The following is a 24,540-nucleotide window of genomic DNA, read 5'->3' as shown; positions in this document are numbered from 1 at the left end:
GTATTTATAATAATGTTTGAGACCACACTTATGCATATACAAACAGTTATACTTAGTTTTGTTGGCGTAATTACCGTCTTGGGTCTTTCCTACTCATTGTGGGCTTACTATACTTTTGCCATTTACGCACGTTGGTCGCACGGTTGGTCAGTCCACCATAAATAATTTTATGGGTTCTTATGAACGGTTCAACGTAGTACATTGGATATTTTGTTGAACTATTGCTATTGGGATATTTTAGCAGGGAATTGTGAAATGAGTTTTAAGAGATTACTAAACGGAAGGGAATTACGTTTGAATTATTATTTTCCAATTTGGAGTTTATCTTCGGAGGATCCTTTCGCATGTATTTTAATCCTCTTTCATCGCCTTTTCCTATCGTTTGTAGCACCCTTTTGGCCATCGCCGGCACGCTGCGATGCTGCCATTGCTCAATCGCTCCGCTATCATGCTCGAGCTGCTCCCCGGCAATGGATCGTCAGCGCTGGAAAACTACACCGCCTCCTTGGCAGACCTATTTGCCACGGAGCAGCCGGTGGCACTGCTGGGAAATGCTTCGCTGGCCATCGGAGCCGTGTACGCCGCCTCATCCCAGCATCTGCAGCAACAGCACCCTAACACAACGTCCGATGCGACGCTGGCCCCGACTTCGGGGTTGCATCCAGCGATCCACCAGCTGTCGAGCGGGCTGGCCACGCTCACCACCGACCTGCTAGGCCACTCCGGCGGTCTGGTGCTGGCGCGCGAGGAGTGTGACCAGCTCAACATCAGCTACGCCTTCGACAACGGCAGTGCGCTGGCGGTGCCGGGCCTCAGCTGCTTCGAGCACGCGCCCACGCTCTCCCGGTCGGGCGTCATCCGCGTGATCGTCCTGTCGGCCATGGCCATCGTGTCGCTGCTCGGCAACGTCGCCACCATGTGGAACATACAGAAGAACCGGAAGTCGCGGCGCGTGACGCGCCACAACTGGAGCGCCATCTACTCGCTCATCTTCCACCTGTCGATCGCGGACGTCCTGGTGACGGGCTTCTGCATCATCGGCGAGGCGGCCTGGTACTACACCGTCGACTGGGTCGCCGGCAACCTGATCTGCAAGCTGTTCAAGCTGTGCCAGATGTTCAGCCTGTACCTGTCGACCTACGTGCTGGTGCTGGTCGGCGTGGACCGCTGGGTCGCCGTCAAGTACCCGATGAAGTCGCTCAACACCGCCCGCCGTTGCCATCGGTTCCTGTTCGTGGCCTATCTGCTCTCCTTCGTGCTCAGTCTGCCGCAGGTATGTAAGGTGGGATTTTAGGGGCTCTACTCTGCTGCCATGCTGATAAAATTCCCACTTAAGACACTTCAACCAGGACCTAAACAGATGCTACGCAATAGTAATAAATAAATGGCTCTTTTCTTGTAAAACCTTGAGAGGCCTTAAAGCTTACTTATGTAAGGATTTAAGGCAACATTGGTGACTGTAAAACTGCAGTCAGAAATGCAGTAAAAGTTTTTTTTCTGATAACAGTATTCATCATTCCAATTATTTGATAACTTTATCTTCGATTTGTAAGGAAAAATACTTCTCAGCTCAATCAGGATTGGGTGACTTTAAGCTTCGGTAGAACCCGTAATAAAAATCGTCATCATATCGACCACAAGCAAACCCTATCACAAGGCAAACCTAAAGACTATTTCACGACCCTCCTTGGGCAACGTCTTACATTTCATCCATTTTTTTGTGCACCATTTTGGGGACATTTTCCTCTTATTGGATATTAAATTATGTTGAAAATGGTTATCCGAGCCGAATAACTGAATGTTGATATGGCTACATACAATTTTACCGCATACGTTATTTACGCTATAAGCATTATTTTCTCATACTCACACAAGAAACAACCCATTTTAAACCTATTTCTCAATCAATACTTATTTCCAGGAAACACAGGGTCATTTTCCCAAACAATATTTTGCGATTTTTGTAAACAACAATCACAACAGATGCTACTTAGGAAACTTTTACCTCGCTTAAATGAAAGACCCACGACCCAATCAACAGTCGGTAACAAATGACACACATACCTTCTTCTCGCTGCGGTGGCAATTAACACACCTACCTTCTAAATCAGTGGCCGGTGTGAGGCAACACGCCCTTTTTCTACCGCATACCAGAACGTAGGATGTAGCGGCATTACTTTTTAACACCCAATTTGGCCGACGGGGTTTGAAGATAGGTCAGCGATAAGTTTGAAGTTTCGAAAATGGAACGAAATTATTCTGCTCCGTTCCGCCAAATAATCACACGTCTGGTGCTATGGGTGGATGGCTTCTGCGGGCTTCCCCACCCGGTCGTGTGCTGGTTTTCGAAATCTGGAATCCTACTTCCTCATCACATGTCATTAAGCGCAATCATGGATGTTGACGAACCTCTCGTTTCGGTAGCATTCCCCGGCAGTCGATGCCGGAAGTTTGGGAAAAAAGGGTAGCAAAGATCGAGCCCACAAACCAGCGCTGATTGTCGGGCTAAAGTGAGACATAACTGAAGAAAGATATGACGGGAATGATTTTTTGGGGGATTGTATAAAAAAAACACTTTGCAAAGTATATCCATTTATTCATTCATGATAATGTAGCAGATTTAACCTTTTTTTTAAGAACCATATTCGCAACAAATGAATTCATTTAGAAAGCATTAAAGTGCCATATCATTTCTCATAAATCAGGGCGTTAGAGACGCTGTATCTAGTTTATCTCGTTCGGATTGGCCATATTAAACGAACTGTCATGAAAATTTTCAACGCAAAAAACTACGTCAACGATTTTTTAGAATTGTTTTTTTTGTTCGGCCAGGCCGTATTGTACTTGTTGTACGATTGTTGAGCAATATCAATTTGCTCTGGATGGTAGTCGTCATTTGATAATTTTCTAAGAGTTCAATGTAAGATTAAAAAGATAAAAATAATCTCCAGCTACACTTCAAACCCAACTCTTTACCTTACTTTATGAGTAAAAACTATTAACTGCATTTCTGTGTATGTGATTTCGTGAGGTGATTTATTATTAATTATCATTGGTTTTATTGTAACGTTTATTACAACTAATGTGCCAATGGCGGAAAAAGATGCGCATGATTTTTAGTTTAGTTTTTAGGCTGTAATTATGGTTCCATTAAGGTCAATATTGTTTATTTCACCTTCTGACTAATTGCACTGCATAACTTAGCAAGGTCATCATTCGTTCTGATATAAAGTCAGTGAAATCTATTTTCAACCAAGTTTTGTCCCGACTTCGTTTGCAACAAAAACGAGAGTTATTCGAGCCACTGTTGAGGGCAACCGATACCAACAATTTCACGCTCAGCTGAGCAAAGCGCGCCTAGTAGTGTTACCTAATTGCCACCAGCCACTCCGGTCGTCACCATTTGCTTCCAGTTCAAGCAAAGTGCGGCTCAATTAGTGAGGCAGATTAATCCATCATCCATTAGGTGGCTCATCGGATCCTCCGCTCGACTGAAGAAGTCTGTTCGGCTGATTAGTGGCGGAGGAAATTCTCGAAATAGCTCACAGTTTCACACAAGAGAGCATTTGTTTTGTGGCATAAGCAAAAACTTTTAAATTTTATCGAATCATATTTTGTGTTTCGCTTTGTTGAATTTTGCAAAAGGGTACCTAAACAAAAATAATTAATACTCAATCACGGCAAATATCTACTTGCATGTATATGATGGTTTCATATGCATATGGCGAGGCGATCGAATAGGATCAAGATCAGGAACTGAGCGATTGTTAAACGGTCGGTTTATTGTTCTCAGTTCAATAATGCACAACCGATGTTCAGCTGTTTGAGTTTGCTCCGGTTAATTGCATCACAACATTGTTTTGAAGAGAAAGTATTAAAATTCGTTTTGTCATGTAAGCTTACGATGAAGGGAGAAATCAAGCAACGAAGAAACTGAATCCAGTTTAAATCACACAAATTTGCCATCATTTTGAAACATTATTAATAATATTGACATTATTAATGATATGATATAATAATTTCTATTAATACAGTGACTCGAAATTTAATCTTCTTCAGTCCTACAAAAACTTCTTCATCCTTCTTCCAACCTATGGGTTGTTAGTTTCCTGAACTGAATAATAACCAACTATCTTTTTCGTGTTTTTAAGTCAAGCTAAGTTATTATGTTTATTGATTTTAATGAAATCAAAATATGCATACAAGCCAAGTCAAACTAAGTTGTTATTTTTATTCATTTTAAATAAATCATACATGTTGGAATCTAACTGAACATCTCACCCTGGATGAAGGTATTCTTCCTTTGATATTCAATTCAAATGTCAGTAATGCTTTTCGAAACTCACACACCATGCCAGCGCATCCAACTGAAGTAAACAACAACTGCGCCGGAATTCGAAAATGCTTTTCCACAATCCGTTGTCAGTGCACTGGGATACGCAATGAAGTGGAGCAAAACAACCGAACTTCAAGTCGTGCTATCTCGGCTTTTCCGCTTCACGTGAACACTGGAAAATCACCACGACGATTACCATTAAATCACATCGATCGAGCGCGTTCGACTGCGTGAGAAACCAAATGATTCACCCGGAGAACGTTCCGAGTCTCGGTTGCAAACGATCAAACGACTCGTCAGTACCGAAAGGTACTTGTTGCCGTGTATTATGCCGCTTGAATGAGACTCATGCCACTCAATGTGGCCGGATCCAGTAGTGCCCGCAAATTAAACTCGCACGAGCAACCTGGCTAGGATTCCTGGCCGAGGGCAAACGCGGGGAAGGTGAGGGAAGCCGAGAGAATGAAACTGTGCAAAAAGCATCCGAACCAGCTTCTGCTCGCAGTGGATGGGAAAGCAATTTCCATCAACCGATCGGAAAATGCAGACAAATTGGCCAGGGACACCACTGGGGTCAACAAGTGCATCATCAATTTTCCGTACACAGTCGCATTTTCCAGCCGATCCCTCCTCGCTGTTTGTGCCCCTTCCATGCCACCCCGCTGCTCCTCGACCACAGACACGTTCCGGCACCGCACGCTAAATGCTAATCGGTACGAAACCTGATGCGTAAGGCTCATGTCCATCTCATCGAACACGTTTCACCCGTAGCCAGTCAGGATGTTGATCATCGATTCAAAACAACACACACGAACTGATTCTAGTGAAATTTCTTAGCCTTTACAAACTACTTGGTCACTTACTACTTCCTTGTATCGAGACAAGAAACCACCATTCCAGCTTGGAAGTCCTACGAAGTAGTTGATTTTCGATCGAATCAACCAAAATACTTATAACAGGTCTGATGAATTGATGAACAACCAAGCACCGACAGAGAATAGTGTACCAACATGCATCCTTTCGATAGGCAACGTTCTGAGAGGAGGGAAACAGACAATATTTACCTCTTGTAAAAACATTCAACTTAAGCATGTCTTTAATCCGTTTAAACATAGAGAGGCATCTTCTTTTTCCAATATTTCAATACGTCCATTTATATGTAATAATTGTTTATTCCATCAACCATCAAATAATTGTTTATGTAAAGTACAATATTCCATCAAAAAGTGCGATTTAAATATATTTAACTTCCTCAAACATATCAACACGTATTGTCAAACTTTCACCGTTGAAAATCAATGTCGAAACTCTGCGTGTGCATTTTTGTTACCAGGATCGACTTCTACCCAATCTCGAAGTCAATTTAAAGATAATGCTGTTACTTTTCGCATCATCGTAGCAACAAAATGGAAACAACACCAAACACCAATGACAGCAAGGTATTCATAATTGAACGATAATGGGCTTTTTCCTGAGAAACAATCAAATTTAAGAGAAACATTATTATCACCGTATCACACGTTTGGATGAGGCCGTGAACTTTTTACTCATGCATTGTACTTCAACATTGAAAAAGCAGTATATTCGTCAACCGCAACGATTTTCCTTTTTGAACATTGAACATTTACGAAATACTTTCGAAATTACGAAATAATACGCATCTAACAGAAAGAATTGGAAAACTATAAAACCAACGTAAAATGTTCAGTAAAATACCTACATGTTTATATGATTGATTGTAAATTGAATAAATAAATCAACACTCTTAATAGTATAAGCAATACAAGCAGATACGGCAAAATGCTATATTTTTCACGACATTTTACTAAGAGATTAGTTTCAATAGTTCTCAATTGTATGTTAACAGGTGGTTATCATCAAGTACACGCTAAGGCGCTTTAATCCAACATATAAACACCACTTCTTTAAAGCCTTTTTAGAATTTAACACACATTTCTACTCAATACAAGTGCATCCTAAAACCAATTTGTTTATCGTTATCTCCCTAGCATGAAAATATTTGTTGCTTATATTTAAATCTTGGTTATTGTCATATACTTAGTTGTGCTGAAGACTTTGGATGTTACAATTCCGTTGGTGGTTTCAAATTGAAACCGCCGATCCTTCTTCGTATGTGGTATGAAATACCACCGAATGAAACATAACTTCAGCACTGGCCCTGTAAGAGGCTGATCCGTAAAACCAATTTCAGCTTATTGCATTTTTGCAATTCAAGCATGGGATCAGTTGAACTCATGTTACAACGCGCATCTGGTAGGCATCAGGATCACTTGACTCCCATCGACTGGACCGATAATCGATTCGCTGCATAAGGAATGTGACTCTAGTGCCCTTACATGTTCACACCATTATACAAACGATGCTCTCTGGTAGCCTTTTGTTAGTGAAAAATTGAAAGAAAATCAAATTCCAAAATCGACATCGAATGGGAGCAATATCGCGAGGAATCGCGATCAAACTCCTTCGGGATTCTTCTAAAAACGAGCATAGCAGGAACGCAATACGAAACAGGATCCTTGCCAAGCACATTTAAATGTTTGTGCCTTGTCTTTTGCTGCACAGTTTTTTTTTTACCACAACGTACTTTAACGAAAAGTAGACAATGATATTATAATTATGTACATTAAATTCAAGTATTAACCCAAAAATTTCAAATTCTATGAATGTTTCTTTAACTGAGTTAGAAAGCACTCAACGGATACGTCGTGAGCAAATTTATCAAATCTGATTCCACAAATTTCAAATATTCACTTGAACAAGTTCAAAATTTACCTTTTTCTTGGTGCTACTGCATTCCAAGAGCTTCGATGTTTAAGATTCCTACAAAACTAATTGAATTACCAACACGGTCTGCGTGCCAAAGCAGTTTCGGTATTAATTCGTATGCTACTCGCAGATGCTGGCGAGGTGTTGAAATGATGTATTGCCGGAACAAAAGTTTGATCCCTTGTTCTCCTGGCACGCGTGGCCAGTCGTTACGGCGCAACAGTATGAACTCGGTTTCTGAGAATTAGGCCCGTGTTGTCTGTGATTGATCCGCTGCTGGCGTTAAGAGGCCGCTGCTGGCGTTAACATTCCTTTTTTCCGTAAAAACAGCTGGAAAATAAATTTCCATTTTCTTTCCTCTCTCTCCCTTTTCGTTGGGAGCTCCCAATGGGAGACGAATGGTAAAATAGCCGGGATGCCCAAGAGGCGACCGCTGTGAAGTGACACTTGGATAATGGAAAACTTTTCAAATCCTGACATCAAATTCGCTTGCGTTTCGTGGAACATTCCATCCCTTCTCATTCCGTTTCACCTTTAACGGCATTAATAAGGCGTAGGAAAAATTAATCAACCGAACGTAAATCAATCTTCGCCATCAGTTCGAGCTCATTGAGCGGTCAGTGATAAAAAACCGTCCTTTCGATCTTTAAGAGTAAGCTAGAGAAGTGGACTAGTTGGAGTGGCAAAAAGGACCGGTTTTTTGGCCTGAAAGATCGATATCTTTTGGGTTCGGGCTTGGCAGATTGAGTTGATTTCGTATATAGCCGCATAGAAGTCCTCTTTATAGCCTCATGGCCCTTTGAAGGGCCAATCTTCAATTATGAAATCAGGTGGGATTTGATCGTACCGTTTGGCTGCTAGATGGAATAGAAGCAGCCTTCCAGAGTCTTTTCCTAGTGGTGCACTCTTAGGGAAGTCTTTTTTCGGGAAAATCCGTCCCAGCTGAATGTCACTTTCCGCCCATTATGTTCGCAGACTGATGATGTTGCCCAGAAATGATAGGATGAATCTCGAGGATAGTCCTCGGTGATGCGTTGGTTAGAAAATGCTAGCATCCCTGTTAGACTTCAGGGGTTGAATGTGCAGAAAGATTGTTCCTGCTAGCTTAGACCCGGGGGTTATCAATGCTGTCAATCACTCAATAATGAGCAGCTTTATTAGCGTGGGTCGCAGCTGACAGCGTCAATGTGAATTTGAAAAGACATTCTTCGTCTTTGAAACATCCTACGTAACGCTGCATGGCATTTGATTTTGAAGATATTTGATAATTTGAATCATTATTGATGCGTATCTACTTTAATTTTAAACTGTCTATTTCTTTTATTGATGATTTCTTCACTCACATACTTAAGAAATAAAAACAATTGCTACGATGATCAATGATTACGAAAATCATTAGACTTATTTAATAAAATTTCCTTAACTACCGCTCAGTAAAAGCATAGTTTTAATTAACCTTAATGCTTTTGCTTTTCGTATAGCAAAACCAAAACAGAACCACTAAAATCAATCAAAAACCTTATGATGACAGATTATATTATTTCGCTAATTTGAAGCCAATCAATCAATCCATCAATCATTTCAACTAATTTGAGACTTGAACTCAAATTAAACTTTCAGTGTTAATTCGCCCTAAGTTCTCTAGGTAGAGGGGTAGTAAAATGTACAAAATAAACACATTATATATTTATCCACCATTCCATTTATCCATCACGTCCATTTCTTTTTTATGTTGCAACATTTTTCCCCAAAAAGATTTTCTCATTAAAACAATCTATTTAATCTAAGTGATATGACTAAGCAGCTGCTTGGACCCCGAGTTTTCGAGGGCTCCGTACTTTTGCCCATACATTTTTTAATTTTAGTGATGGAATAATTTTAATATTTTTTCAAAAAAATAGCTTGTTTTATCAAATGCGTGCTAACAGTAATTAGTGAATTTACTTTCGAATGAAAGTAAATGAAGATAATGAAAATGCGAGAATGATCTTAATTATTTTTTTATTAAGTAAAGGATAGAACACATCACATTTTCGAATTAAAATCTAAAAGATTGATGCTCTGACATATAGAAAAGATATCAGTGTTAAGATAATATTAAAGCAAAGAAAAATTCTCCGAATAGTTTGAGGATGGACTGAACAAAGAAGAACAAAACAAAATGTGATTTGTTTATTTGTTGATAGAAAACTCAACGGACAGACAAGAATCCAATGTGTAACTAAAACTAGTGTAAACGCACGTAACAAATTTATATGCAATTCAGGTCCATTGTAAGGTGCAACTTATTCATTTTAGAGAAATTACTAATTAATAGTAAACTCTTTTAAAAGTATTGCTCATAGCAGTCATTGGAACGAACTGGCCATAACGTGTACTGTGCAGCAATTCAAAAATTAGTAGCTTGATTTAATCTCTGCTGTTATTGTATAACAAACATAATAACATGTAGAACTACAATAAATTAAATCACATTAAGCTAAAGCTACGTAAAGCTACAACCATTTCGGGGTTCTAGCGACACTTTTTACACCACATACAATAAGCCTCTTTACCTAAAAAACGAAATTCAAAAGGATTGACCGAAATAAAAGCACCATAAGATTTGGCTTGTGTTCAACCCTTTGGTTAATCCTTCGACATCCGTTTACGACACGCATAATGTCCCGTTGATACATAATTTGCATTTAATTAGTATTTTTTCGGCCATACTGAACTAACGAAAGAATCCTTTTCAACCCTTGGTGGCGTTACAGTTAAATGGAGCGCTGTTAATAAGATTAAAAGATCATTCCAACTCATTTCACTTATGGTTGACACCACGTTACCATAACGAGCTTTTCACAGCATTCAAAGAAAGCGATTCACTTATCTACAAACAACAGACATTTGAAGTATTTTTCTCTGTAAAAATGTTAGCCATTTTGCATACAACATTTTTCCACTATCTCGGATAACAGATTCATTGAAAAACTTAGTCGTAGAGCAGTTCTTCTTGAAACTTTTTATATTTGAGCTAATATTCACTCACAAATGGGTTTTTGACAGAAATATGGAAACGTTCGAATACAAAATCTACTAAAGCCAACACCGGTTTTTAATATTGTTCCTCTCCACGACCCGACGGAGTGTTTCCTTTTCTTTGGAAGTGGACGTCTACCTCGATTGGTCAGTTTCCATTTGCCAACAAGCTACCTGGGTCCTTTCTGTATCGCCATTTAGTGGAACGATTTGTCGATAAGAAGGTTTCTATGGGATTGCCTTTTTTAATTTATTCCCTCTAACCTTACTGCCAACGAAGCGTTCACTTGGGTAAGCATCACCGAAGTCTTTTCGAGGAAGTACAAAGCGTTCCAAACGCTAAATGGTACCTTTTCTCCGTATTTATGTTGGAATTCTTTCTATTTTGCTCCAATCCATACATTTGTGTAACAATGTCCGCCAGCGAGTTGGAAAGTTTAAAATGCGCTGCTAATCAACTGGAATCACGTGGCTTATGTAATAAAAGCTTACAGCCCGCTGTCGACGATGTGATAATGGAATGGAAAGGAAAATATTAATTGAAACACTCAATCCGGAATAATTGGACCACGGGTCGGGTTTCAAAGCTTCATCGGGAGCCGCGAGACGTGGCGGTCCTGGCGTGCACCACCAAACTACTGTGAGTCCTCCCGAGGACACCACCAACATCGGCACCGATTTGTGACCGTTATACTCGGGGGTGCTCTAAATCAATTAAACTTTCCGTCCGTCGTAAGTACCATGAATCAACATTAGGCACACTGAGCCGTCACATGTTGTGCTGGGCAACAAAGAAGTTCTGCCCCAGCCGGGGGTTAAAGGTCGGTGCCTGAAGCCACCATAACAACGAGCCCGGAATGATGGAAACGTAATCCACCTTCAGTCCTCTCGTACCATCATCTCCCTTTCCGACCGGTTACGTTGGAAAAACTATTCCAAACGTGACCAACCAGCCAGCGGAGGTTTGGCGGTATCTCGGCAGTCCATCTCGGGGACACACCTTCACGCCAGACATGAATGCGATGGTCGGAAAAACTTTCCGGTGGTTATCTGGCAAACAGCTTGGCCCTGAGATTGAAATTAAAACGACCCCAACCTTACACTAACCGTTCGCCCAAATGTTCTCTCTCTCTCTTCTCTTCGTTCCAGTGGATGATATTCCGGGTGGCGAAGGGACCATTCGTGGAGGACTTCTACCAGTGCGTAACGCACGGTTTCTACACCGACCGGTGGCAGGAGCAGCTCTACACGACTTTTACGCTCGTGTTTATGTTCATCATTCCGCTGCTGATATTAATCGGCACCTATTTATCAACGTTTATGACGATCTCGAGTAAGTATGGCCGCGGTGGCTGGTTTTCAGGCAGAGCAACGGAGAAATGAAGGCGATTTCGGTGTGTAACTAACGCCCCGAGTGATTAACGTGCCCCCCCTTGGTTTGGCAAACACTGCTGCCAGAGACTTTGGCCCGCCGGCTGCAGGGCTTCCGTGTGAATGATAATTTTCACGACAAACAATCCGCCATCGTGACACGCGAACCCTTCAGCCATCCTATGGCGGGCAAGTTTTAATGAACGATCAGCGACGTAAAACCTGTCCACCGGCTTCGAGCTGATTGTGCGTTCGCAGGAGTTAAATATTTGATCCCATTCCGTTCGCGCGCTCGCAAAGGTTGGATCGAAATTGCCTGCAATTATTCTCAATTCTGCCCCGATTTTCACCCAAACCGAACCCAATTGATGACGTAGCCTGTTTCTGCGGGGGGAAGTTCTACACAGTTTTTAAGTTCTTTGCAGTTTCTAAGTTCTTCTGCTGCCAACGGCCGTCAACCCCTTCCGAATCTGCCCGAATTGAAGCACAGGTGATTAATTACTACGGGGCACAAACTAATTTGGCAAAAACGACGTTGTCCAACGACGCTTAGCGTCGCCGAACGCAACCGACCCGATCGAATAGGAACTAATGGAAATCGAAGTGTAATTCTTCCGGCGCTCCGTAATGCGTTCCATTCATCAGCGACTTAGCACGGTGACAGTGACTAAACGCACTCCCAACTCGCCCGATGGGAGGCAAGATGTTGTAAAATCTTTTCTTCATCTTCCACCTTCGCCACGGTTGCCGGTGGAAGAGACATCGTAATTGAAGCGTCTTCCCGAGCGTTTCGATCACGGTTCGACGAATTCTTGGGAGCGAAAATGGCTGCCCATTAGCGGGGCGACCACAAACGGAAGTAACGGAACCGGCGAGAAGACAAGTAGCGGCACGGTCTTTGCTCGAGGCGCAGTATCGGCACGTAGCTTATTAAAATCTGCACGCTACTGTCGTCTTTGGCAGGTGATCGCTTATGCCGCGTGATATTGTTTTGCTTCGGTAAAGTTTTTGATGGCTCGTTAATTAATTGATCCTAAAAGAATATACTCTGTGATTGTTTACGAGGATGTCGACGAAGTACTTACTATGTCATCGTATTATTGAAATGAAATTGAAAAGCAACTCACACACACTCAGACATTTTTCCAATTTGCTATTTGACAGTAAAAATGCCGCTAAGGGAAGAAGGACATCGATCATGCCTTGTTCTCTTTTACAATATGCTCAAATTTTTTCTGACTTATACTTTATCCTGTTTCTGTAGATGAGTTTCATTTCTTCATTTTTGATTTGTTTTTTTTTTCAACGACACATCCTGATGTTCGCTTTTTAAATAGGATTTTTTAATGTAATTATAAATTCTTTAAGTTCATTTAAATATTTTTTTTTTATTTAAATTAAGTGTGTGATAAATAAATAAATCACGAAATATATTGTAAATAGTTTGTTTTTCCTAATCCTTTTAATCAATTTGTAACAACAAGCAATCAAATTGACAACTAACTGCACAATTGAGCTATAATAGAACTAACAAACGCACTTTGTGTAGCAGTCACTCGGGAGTGAATCGGAGTAGGAAAATCCCGAACAACGCAATAGAACAACACGGGAACCAAAAGGACAAACGGGCGAACAACAACCAGAGCAGCTCTGGCCAAGCCCCTTATCTAGCCGCGGCACGGACACGCCATCCATCAAATTATCGTGGAAACTCGACCATTAATTAGACCAACTCCACCGACCCGAAACGGTCTCTCGGCACGATTTTTCCTGTCAGAGTCCGTAAAATGACATAACGTTCGATGTTTTTGGTTTTGTTTTGCCGCAAAAATGGCATTCGACAGGTTGAAACAGTTTCGTCCTACCGTGTGGTGCATACAGTACCTCGAATGGTCGGAGGTGAATCTAATGTGAAGCAATGTTCCTTGACACGCCAACCCTGCGAGCAAGGGTAGGATTAAAGAGCTTGAAGAGAAATCTTAACAGCAGTGAAATAAATGTGATGATAGTAAAACATAATGAGAACATTAATTTGCCTCATCTAGAATGGCACGATGTGATTCTGAAAAGAAAACTAACGTACCAAATCCACGCGTAAGTTGTTTTATTTGTATCGTTTTGTTAGATACTTCAATCCGTTGAAATCCAATCCGGTTTTGTGCAGATGACAGTAGATTACCAGCATTACAATCATATTCTGTTTTAGTGCATTTAGCTACACATTAATATTTGTATTTTTTTAATATTAACCATCCCTCTTTTTAATTATCAAAACTACGTGCTTGGTTCCAGTTTCATTTCGATGTACCGCGCCATTTAGGCGTTATACTTATACTAAACAACTTTTTCGTCCCTTGGTCCCACAAAAACAGCGTATACCTCAAACTAAATAGATTAATGTTGATGACAGAAAAGTTGTTGTGATTTTGTGTGCTGTTAGGTTAAGTTAAAATCACTTCCGACGAACATTCTCCGTTGACCGAAACACAAATAGACATTCAACCGTAAACCATTAATTTTCCACCAACCCATCCATGAAATCACAGCCCATGGTAAATGAAAGTTTGTTCGGTTCTTATCGGCATTATTCGCTCTTGCTCAACACTCGTCATGAATAAAAAATAAACTAGTTCTTACACTAAATATCGCCTCGGGACGCACCCCGACCGTACAATTAATGACCATTGCCCCTTCTTTTCTCGCTTTCGTTCCTTTCTTGCACACCGTTCCACCGAAAGGGTATTTCTGGAGCATAAAGGCTTCATTTCTCATCAATCATCAAAGGGTCTTTTGCATCAGACGTGAAGGTTTTCCGGGTCGCAATCGAACCCCCTTCTGGGTTGGCACTTGCCGCGTGCCGGATGTTCTGTTTTTGATCCGATTGGATTAATGCCCTATCATCGTCGGGTCGCGGAAAGCTCAGTTCACTTATCGCAGTTAAGTGATATCTATTACAGTCAGAACGATTGGCTTTAGCCATGAAAAGAATCCTGGGGAGTATGAGATTGATTAGGCTCAAGATTAAACCGAACTATCCTCAGAAATCCTAGGTGATATCGATAATTTGTATCAATTTTGAGGGAACTAAAATAAATAAAATTAATGAAATATATGATAAACAATGGACAGCTTAATTTAAAATTATTTTCTAACAAAAACATTTTTAATGCAAAATGTAAGTTAAATTTCAAAATCTGAAGCAATGGAAAACATCTTAGAACAATATTACAAACGCGGCATGACCATATGAGTCGAGCCGATTGATTCGTTGTTTCGACGAATCAATTCAATCTCCCATCAACTTGTACTATATACTCACCTGATGGGCAGTCAACAACAGAAGCTAAATCTGCTAAAAAAAATAACACACACCCTCATACACCCACTGATCTTGTCTTTTGCGAAGCTTCTCGCTGTGTTCCGACTCAATCAATATACTACCGCAACCTACGATGTCGACGAAACGAATCAATCACCCCTGCAAATGGTCTATGTAGGTGGAAGATTGCACAGATAACTGTTTGATCGGGGGTTTTTATTCTTTTTCACTTGTTTTTCCATCATGCCGGTTACCAGGAATATTAAGCGAGATTCGCGGCTCACCACTTGTCTCGTAACCGTGCGCCTCCATTTCAATTAGCTTTGGCGAGACGACCATGGGGATAAGAGCAAAACGTGACTCGCTGAATTGTCCATATCTGTTTCGGAGAGAACGTTTTATTTTGCCTTAGTTCTCAAATATGTAGGGAAAAGTGGGGCAAGATCCCCCGGTGGGGTAAGATGCACAAGCATGTTTTAAGCTGAATTAAAGTTAGTTAAGTTAAAGTAGAAGTAAAACTTATATTTAATTAATTAGAGAAGTTAAAATTATATGTTTCAACCAACCAGGCATTTTCATAGTACCTAAATCTGTTATTTTACGAATATCGAAAAGAAACTGTTTTAATAATCTCAACATTTTAAATAAAAGACAAGAAACGAACGGTCCAGATTAGGTTAGAGCATTCAAAATATGAATAATGGGGCATGATGCACCATCAAAACAAGGGCAAGTAAAAGTCAAATTGTTAATTTGAATGCGCATTACATTTAAAAGATCAAAGCTTTATTGATACGCATATTTATTAGGTCTAGAGACGAAATTTGGACATTTTTTTTGTGGTATTCAACTGTTTCATATCATAAATCTACAGAATTACAAAATGTCAAACTTTGACTCGGTTAGAATTAACTACCTGCAAGGTTGATGTACAACTAAAAGTTATGATAAGACGGTTTCTATAGAAGGCCATAAACAAATGGGTTCATAAACAAGCAACGAACTTATACCCAAACTGCCTTTCGAATAGTACACCACAAAATTCAAACCAATGCGTGTTATGCGGGACCAATCGGTCTGTTTACTTGAGCCTCTGCATAGACTAACTTTTCGATATGCAACCGTAGTCATTCTCTTTTTTTTTGTGTCGCCTTGTCCCATATTTAGGTCGAGGTGCGTTCCGCCCAACCGTTCGGGCCATTTTGTCCAACAATTGTTAACGGTGTAAAAACCAAAAGGGCTTCCGAAAGCCTTACTTACTAATGATTTGATAGGTTTAAGTAGTTTTTCATGCATAAAAAAGATGTTTAGAAATCCAACTATGAAAATTTGAAATGTTTTTAATGACTGGAGTGGAAGAAATTAATGTTTTTCGCTTAAGGGGGCCATATTGCCCCACGTTACTTTAAGAATTAAAGGTACCGTTAGCGAATCGACGATAACTATGTCTGTGCGAAGTATTTCATAATTAGTTCTCCAATCAACCGAAACAGAATCATTTTTGTGTTCAAATAATCACAATGATTTTTAATCATTTTTGTGTTCAAATATTAACAATGGTTACAATGTTGCCTTTTGTATAACTTTAAAAAACAAACAATTGTTGGTTCTCAGACGTAGATAACATTGTTATATTTGCTGCTATATTATTTTATCATCTTCGCATTCTATTTTTCCCGTAGAGGGAAAAACCGCACTATCCCAAATCAAATGGCATCCTCTGCAAAACTCCTTCGAATCAACAGACGAACCTCCTCGGTGTGATCGGTTGCGCATCCCAAAAATAAACCCCGTCACTCTGGCGAAAGATCAAGCGCAGCTATCATTTTGAACGCCAAAATAGCCCCAAGGGTTGTGATACAACCGGCAGCAGAAGAAACATAACCACCATGTTTCGATTATTTGAAAAACACCAGCAACTGGGAAGGACTATCCCGAACGAAAAAGGTTCAACAACATGGCACCGGGTAGACAATGCCACATTGGCTTTATAACAGGCGCACACCAGCTGCTTGTCAAGAGATATAGAAATGGCCTGCGGGATAGAATGACGAAGGAAAAATGGCAACATGATACACATTAAAGACCATCCAAAATGGATGCTTTCCACCGTGCACATTTTATAGCGACCGGGGAAAACAAGATTGACATGCTCTCTAGCTGATTGTATAAGAGCTCCATTGTTGGCTTGTCTCTTCATAGCAGTCAGTGTGTTGGCCTTCACTGTCTGCAGCAGCAAACTCCCGAAAGATTTCTGCTGCCAGAATTATCCTCCACAGACCGAGTTCCACAGCGTATAATTGAGTTATGTGAAATTTTCAACTACATTTCTGTACGTCCCGTACGTGGATAAAGAAGCAAAAGGAGGTTACGCATCGAACCAACCGAAAAAGTATAACTGTCAAACCATGTTGATGGGGAACAATGGGATGTCATTTATTTTCCCATGCGTTCCGTAACAACTTCCGAGCGCAAAATCGAACAAATTATCGCTCGATAAGTGGTGGCAATCGATTTGCATGTATTACGAGTGCCATTGAAGGGCGAGGACAATTTACGCAGTCGAATAATTTACTAGCACCGGCAAAGCAACGGAGGAAAATTTTTTTGGTTGAGAGTTGGCGAAAATATTCACCATTCATATAATTCCGAGTTTCAAAGAAAATTTATTTTTTTAAGTATCGGCAAATGTAACGACCAAACTTCGTTCTTACCGAAAATGTCATGCAATTTATAATCTTGACTGGTAGCGCATACGCGTTGAAAATATTCAAATGTCTCTCATATCAATCATTTATGTTGGTGTAGCAGTAAATATGTTAATTGAATTGCCAAAATAAAATCTACGGTAAAATCAAATCTACACAACTAAAGAACCTCAGAAGAGTAAAGTTAGGATCACCACAAAAGAAAAATTCAATTCAAATCTAATTTTTCATCGAAGATCTCACAGTTGCATGTAAAATCATGTGTCCGATGGAGACGCCTGGTGCGGCACAGATTTTCTTATTCAATTTAACTCGCGGGATAAGTGTTGCCCAAAAGTTGCTATTTTTCATGTAACCGACTGCTATTTTTAGTGTGAGAATAACATGCAAACACAATTCTGTGTATAAACCTTCGAAGCATCAAAACCGATCAAAGTTACTAGAGTCAAGCCCAATAAACATATTGTACAGGACGTTCATTAATTCTTCTGTCAACGTCTTTTGGAAACCACAGCCGTCTCGTTCAGTGCCACAAATCCCAATTTGCAACTTCTTAATCCAGTTAGGTAAGCTTGTCAACCATCGTTGGGATTGCGGTTATGGTCGCTTGGCAGCTGTCGCGGGACTTTCTGATACATCAACACTTTGAGGCGTCCTATCGTCAAACTCGCCGTCGAGAGTCTGGCCATTTGTCGTAACTGACGTTCGTAAATTCAATCCATCCTTAGTTGGAAAGCCATCTAAACTATTTCAACGACATAGTGGTTTAGCGTACGGAACGAATTTTAACGAAGACTTAGGCTAGACGGATAAATAAATTAGCATACCTGCACCGAAAATAGCCTCATCATTTCAATGACAAAACATTAAATTTCTGTCATAATTAAAAGTTTTCTATCTTCAGCCGTGATGAACGCAGATTAAAATGGACTTTTAGAAAATGCCATTCAAACCGCTTTGCGCTTGCACGGTCAATCAACGGCCTGAAAGTCATATCCATTCACCCGGAAGAACAAAAATGAAAAATGAAAACACTGATGGTTGCAAATTCATCACAACCCTAACCTTTCGGCCTAACATGCTCTCAGCATCCCACTCCGTTGCAAAGTGCAACATTAGTAACCGGTAGAAACTGATCTGCATCCATAAATTATCAGCACCTTGACGAACGTGGCAAAAGCAAAAACACGTCCTGGTCACGAGGCTGACAAGCGGTACTCTCGGTGTACACTCGCCGGAACAACGAATTCCCATCTCGTGACAAAACGACCGGAAAGAGAATGCTGACTCTGTCGTTTCCCCGTCAGACACTTTGCCTTCCGCCATCCAGCCGGTATTAGCATAATTTCCACTCCATTCATTTGTCATGACAGGAAGGCTGCTGTTCGTTCGTACACACTCTCCAGGGCACAGTGCGTTGCCAAGGTTGAGGTAAGATGAAAGCCCAACGCTGGTAAAAGTGAAAATTTCCACCTGTTTCCGGGCGTAACGGCCTTAATCCTTAATTCCGCATTCAGCACGATTTCTGCGGGGGAGGCTGATGTTCTATTTTATTCACCCCAATCGCTCACCTTCGCCAGCTGCATCTTTTACAAGCATGCTGACGTAAAAACAAAAATACGGTGATGAGGAAAAATTTAATTTCCACCCTCGTGGTAAAACAACCGGAACCGACTTGAGAAACAAACAATTGTTGGTACGCGCTACACGTCCCACGCGCTCGTTACGGAAGTACGCCTTGTTTTTCAAGTACTTTCAGAAGACTCGGATCTGCACGCGTTCGGGAAGCGTTAGTGTGGTTTTGGGTGCGATCTTGACTTAAGCATCGGTAATAACGTATGTTTTCAGGCTCTTGTCAATTCTTTCTTTGCTGAACATTATTTCCTACAACTTTACACTCACATAAATCAATGACACTCTTATGTTGTTTGTATCATCACTCAAATCAAGTCAAGCTGAATAATTGAAAAACACTTTCAAGAAAAACCAATTATTCTCAACAACGTTTAAATTCGATTTAACTTGTCATTATCTGGAACAGATGTGTGTAATACAAAAAATAGCATTTAAAAAGAATACCTTCATTCGTGGAAAACTTCAACATCATCAGTTCCACGTCATAGTTGTTTAAAAATATCATACAGGATCAACTATAAATAATATAAAAAAATTATTACTTTTAATAATAAGGAAGAAAGCTATCATGGATGTTGGGATAGTATGAATATTTGAACAAATAATTACTTATTTTTCATGAGATCACCATTAACACCATAATCAACCATTTCAATTTGAGGAAACGTGTTTCTGCGCGCACATTTCGCCCCGGATATAGGAAACGTTTCTGGCCGGTAACTGATTTTTGAGTCCCTTTAAAAACAAAAGCTGTGTCATTATTTACATCCCATCTTTAAAGGAACCACTCGTTTGTTCCTTCTTCAGGACGACAGAATGGCTTTAAATTATGTTCCCTTCCTTTCACAATTTACATTGTCACCGGTACTATGCATTCAACTTCCTTGTAGGTCTATTTAAGGGACAAGAAAGACAAAAACCAAAAACAAAATAAAACATTTGGGAAAGGTTCATCTGATCGGCCGTTATGTCCTCGGTTCGATCCTAACGCCATTAGGTTGATTCTATTGTCCGTGCCTTTCATTCTTGGCCATTGCTGGAAAACCTTCACCAACATTCGGGCGTGCTATAATTCATAGCAAATGGGGGTCACATTAAGGCGAGCCGACGGTGGTTCCAGTTTCTTTACAGCGCGCCGTAGTACCACATAAGTTTATGTATTTACCGTGTCCCACACTACCGACCGGCGTATGTGTATATGGATTGTGTTTTGAGGATGAAAATGTGATGTGAATAACGTGATGCTATTGTCTATCAACTTTCAAAGATAAAATTTATAAAATCAAATTTAACATATTATTGTCTTCGTTTGAATAGAGTATAATCTAGAAAATTTTGAGTTTTCCCTTTTTTTTATTATGGAGTACATTTTTTAGAAGTTATAACTTCAGTCAGGGTTTCTTCAATTTATTTTACTATCTACAACCTTCTTGAGGAGATTCTAGGTTATTTTCATAATAGAGTCTAGAGTTATCTCGTATTTTCTTGTGCATTTCGTTATTGAAAAACTTCTATTTAATTAGAACAATATGGAAATGCTAACTTTCATGCTTAAGAAACCATTTGAGTTTATATAAAAACAAGACATTCGATAATTTACTTCACATATTAATTTTGAAAAAGTTTTACAATAACAGAAGAAGAACAACAACTTTTAACATTTTACCCAAATTTTATATCAATTTTCTGAACAGCAAAGTGCTCAACGAAGTCCGTACAAGACTGTGTTTTGATGTTGTTTTTTTTTCGGTTTCCTTATTTCGGAAACCATCCTCGCAATGCGTTTCGAAAAACAGATTTATCTTATTCGGTGTATTTCACTTCCCGACCATTCTTAAACAGTTTCCCCAGCCTTCAAACCACCCGTCTTCGGTTCTTCTTTCGCCCGCAGGCAGTGAGAAAATCTTCCGCATCGACACGTCGGCCGTCGACCGGACGACGTACTACCGGCGCTCGGACACCAACCGGCAGCGGCTGATACACAAGGCCAAAATGAAATCGCTCCGAATATCGGTCGTCATCGTGGTGGCATTCATCGTGTGCTGGACACCGTACTACATCATGATGCTGATATTCATGTTCCTAAATCCGACCGAACGCGTAAGTACCGTGCAGCAGTGCAAATAGAACTCGCAGCGTTCGTGCGTATTTGTCGATCCGTAGGCGGATAAGACGAATTCCATTTCGAGCGAATTGTCACCTCGCCGGCTCTACATACTTTCCTGCTTTTACCACCCCGCTTCTCGTCATTCCAGTTTGGCGAGGACCTCCAGTCGGGCATATTCTTCTTCGGTATGTCGAACAGTCTGATCAATCCCCTGATCTACGGTGCATTCCACCTGGTGCCGATACGGCAGCGGCGCAATCAGTACAATCAACATGTAAGGTACATACAGAGCTTCCCTAGGTGTGCTGTAATATCCGTGATGCTGTGTGCTTGCGGGCCGTCATCCTCCCTTTCCAACTCCTTGCCCCATTCCGTTGCCGCTAAGACAACAACTCATCCCATCACGATGCGCTTGGGTGAATGCGTTGTTGAAGCGGCTAGATTTACACACTGTTTAATCTGCTTCACTTCCATTGCAAAAGCCAAGCTTCCGTAGAGAGTAGCCTGTGAAACTTAATTAGTGGTAAAGTAAGTAAACGCTTCAAACCGTTTCATTCAAGCCCGGTTAAGATAGAGCGCCATCGACAGCTGATGCCAGTCGGTGGGGTAGATCTGATAACGAGTCAAAAGTGGAGTAAAATTAGAGAAATGGACAAACCCGTGTGAAATCCAAACGGATGCCCATTGTCACCACAATCCAATCCAAAAGGATTGATTACAAACCTCGTTTACACACCGGAAGAGCGTCATGAAAACCAAGATGTCGTGCAATTGCATACCCCGAAGGCGCTGCCAACGTTATCCAATACCACATGCCTATCGGCGGAAACGATAAAAGGACGGACAAGCGGTGTTTGCAGCACAAATCAATTCCATTTCCGGCCGTATTCTCCATGGCCGTAATGCTATTCTAGCATAAAACATTCGCGCAAAATAACGACAGCTAATAAAAAAAATCTACCAAAATGGCGTCCACCCGCTTCCTCAAGTGTTTCTCGATGGTGAAACTTAGCGGATTAGCGATTGTGATTGGATTGATAGCATCCACATGCTGGCGGAGCCTTAATGGAATCGATTGCTAATTGCAAACCCGCCAACGTCATCGAATTCGCTAATGCCTGGTGTCCTTTTCGATGGAACAGGATCGTTCACGTCAAAAACAAAAAAAACACACGCTCCAAGCCGAATAGCAACAGCCTCGTGGAAGAAACGAGCGTAAGAATATTATTCGGAAACGATGGAACAACAAGAGCACAATCAAACGACCCCCAGGCATAACGGCCGAAACGAGCCTCGGGAGCCAAAAGTTGCACTTTCTTCGCAGAAAAGTCCTTATCGCGGAACCTCTCCCCGAAATGGCGTTGCTTCATTAGTGTCCATTCCTATTATGGGCCGCTCGCAGATGTTCTGTTTGAAGATTTGGGCCACTTGGCTTTGTTTCAGCAACCGGCAAGGTCGCTCGGTTGTGGGTGTATTCCACCATGTTGAGGGTTGTCCAGCTGGAAAAAAAACTTCACTTTGAAGTATCCTTTCTGTAATACCGGAACACATGCTCCAAAAACTGTCTCAAAATATGCAAACAACCCTGGAAAATTAAAAAAAATGCCACCCCTTTTTATGCTCGGGCTTTAATTTCTTCCTGCTTGGATATGGTTCGCTTAAGATTGCATTATTAAAACCACCACCTTAATGAAAACACTTCCACTCACAAGTTGTTTGTGAACACTTCTTTAATATTCATAAACCAAATTTTAAATCATCTGAAAAATAAAAAAATAAAACTACAAAATAATCAGACATGTATAGTAACGCTTGAATGGCTTTGGAAGCTGCTGCCTTTCTCAATAATCAAAATGTGTTATGAATGCATCATCCCTTGAAATTTTACTTTGATCGTAAACTTTTACATTCCCATAACTTTTCGCTCGCTTGCCGTAGGCATTATCAAAAACTAAAAACTTCGGTAGGGATTATCCCGCCCCGTATGTTATGTGAAGGAGAAAAGAGGCTAAAGAAATTGAAGTTATACTCCTCGCTACCCCCTCTCATTATAAAAAAAATAAAGCTATTCAATCGTTATCCCAATCGAGGGATAAAAACCCTCTTCTTAAAACCTCGAGCATCAGCATCTTTAAGAATGTACTTGTAATTAACATATTTCTTCCAACCAGTTCTTTTGGAGCAAGCACCCTATCGGGGAACCGGTGTTCGACCGAGCGTAATTTTGACACACACGCACGTTCATTTTAATCTAGGATGAAAAGCCGTTGCTCAAAATCATGTTTTGTTTATGCTTGAGTATTAATTTTTCCATGCGTCGCTGAATATAAAATACGTTTGCAAAATGTGCCCTCTTGTCAGGGTGCGATTTCAAACGTTACGTTGGGATTACATTCTGGCCATGGGATTTATGTGAATGTACACTCCATTATACGCGCTTTTTGGTACGATTTGTGACGTTTAAAAACGGAAAATGGGACACATTCTTTTATTCTACATAGAGCAATAAAACCAGTTACGCGTCCATTCCAAAGGGATCCATTTATTTACTTATTTGAAAAAGGGTTTCCGAGAAGGTCGCGTGACTAGCGGCCAGTAATCCCTATCCGCTTTTAGGAAAGCAATACGGTTTAAATGTTTTAAAATGTCTACTATGTATGTTCAATTTTGTTTCAAACCACAGTGTAATCTGATTCGTTAGGACTTAGACCGCAGACAGCTCTCGTTGTGCTTACCTTATTTTCGATCCGTGCTTCTGCTTGGACATGCGGTGCCCCATGGCGGCGTGTCATCATCATTTCCGCATCAGCGCGTGTGTGCTTTCTGCCAGCTGGGGACGAGCTAGAATAGCATATCAACGGCGGCATGTGGCGCCATCATCAAAGGGACCATCTGTGTTAATCAATTTTCGCTTGTTTTCCCATTTTTTGTCTCATCTTTTTCATTCCTGCCCCGCACAGGGAAGGCTCGGTGTACTTGCAGCGTTCGTCCACCTTCAACCACCACAATGGCCACCAGCGGAATCTCAATCCGCACATCAAGTTTTCCAACTCGCACTCGAACCTGCCGGAGGAAATCTCGCTGATGTCGCTGGAAAAGGATCTGCGCAGTTTGGATGAGAACGTCAACCAGATCCACCAGAAGGGCACCGGGCGGGCAGTCAAGCGGCGCAGCTTCACCAGCAAGTTCCTATCGTTCTCCCGGCTCTTCCATCGGAACCATCCCACTAAGCTTTAAGAGGGGACAGAAATACGCG

The 24,540-nt window shown here is 40.9% G+C and overlaps 1 protein-coding gene across 1 annotated transcript; it reads left to right on the top strand.

Annotated features, from left to right (window-relative positions):
* The first annotated feature begins 448 nt into the window (after positions 1 to 448).
* LOC131262524 (gonadotropin-releasing hormone receptor) lies at positions 449 to 24,521 on the top strand. Its single transcript, XM_058264553.1, has 5 exons — positions 449 to 1,273; positions 11,294 to 11,477; positions 21,069 to 21,277; positions 21,433 to 21,563; positions 24,245 to 24,521. Exons 1-5 carry the CDS (start codon positions 449 to 451, stop codon positions 24,519 to 24,521), a joined length of 1,626 nt encoding a protein of 541 aa, XP_058120536.1.
* The last annotated feature ends 19 nt before the right edge of the window (positions 24,522 to 24,540 follow it).

The sequence above is a fragment of the Anopheles coustani genome, chromosome 3 (assembly GCF_943734705.1).
Source record: "Anopheles coustani chromosome 3, idAnoCousDA_361_x.2, whole genome shotgun sequence".
Lineage (NCBI taxonomy): Eukaryota > Metazoa > Arthropoda > Insecta > Diptera > Culicidae > Anopheles > Anopheles coustani.
The sequence above is the reverse complement of the archived record's forward strand: the minus strand, read 5'-3'. Positions and strand labels throughout refer to the sequence as shown.

Excerpts from the sequence above, each read along its gene's own strand:
- LOC131262524 (XM_058264553.1), top strand. The coding sequence starts at position 449 with ATGCTCGAGCTGCTCCCCGGCAATGGATCGTCAGCGCTGGAAAACTAC. Across the intron at positions 1,274-11,293 it reads TCGTGCTCAGTCTGCCGCAG|TGGATGATATTCCGGGTGGC; the intron begins GTATGTAAGGTG and ends TCTTCGTTCCAG. Across the intron at positions 21,564-24,244 it reads CAGTACAATCAACATGTAAG|GGAAGGCTCGGTGTACTTGC; the intron begins GTACATACAGAG and ends TGCCCCGCACAG.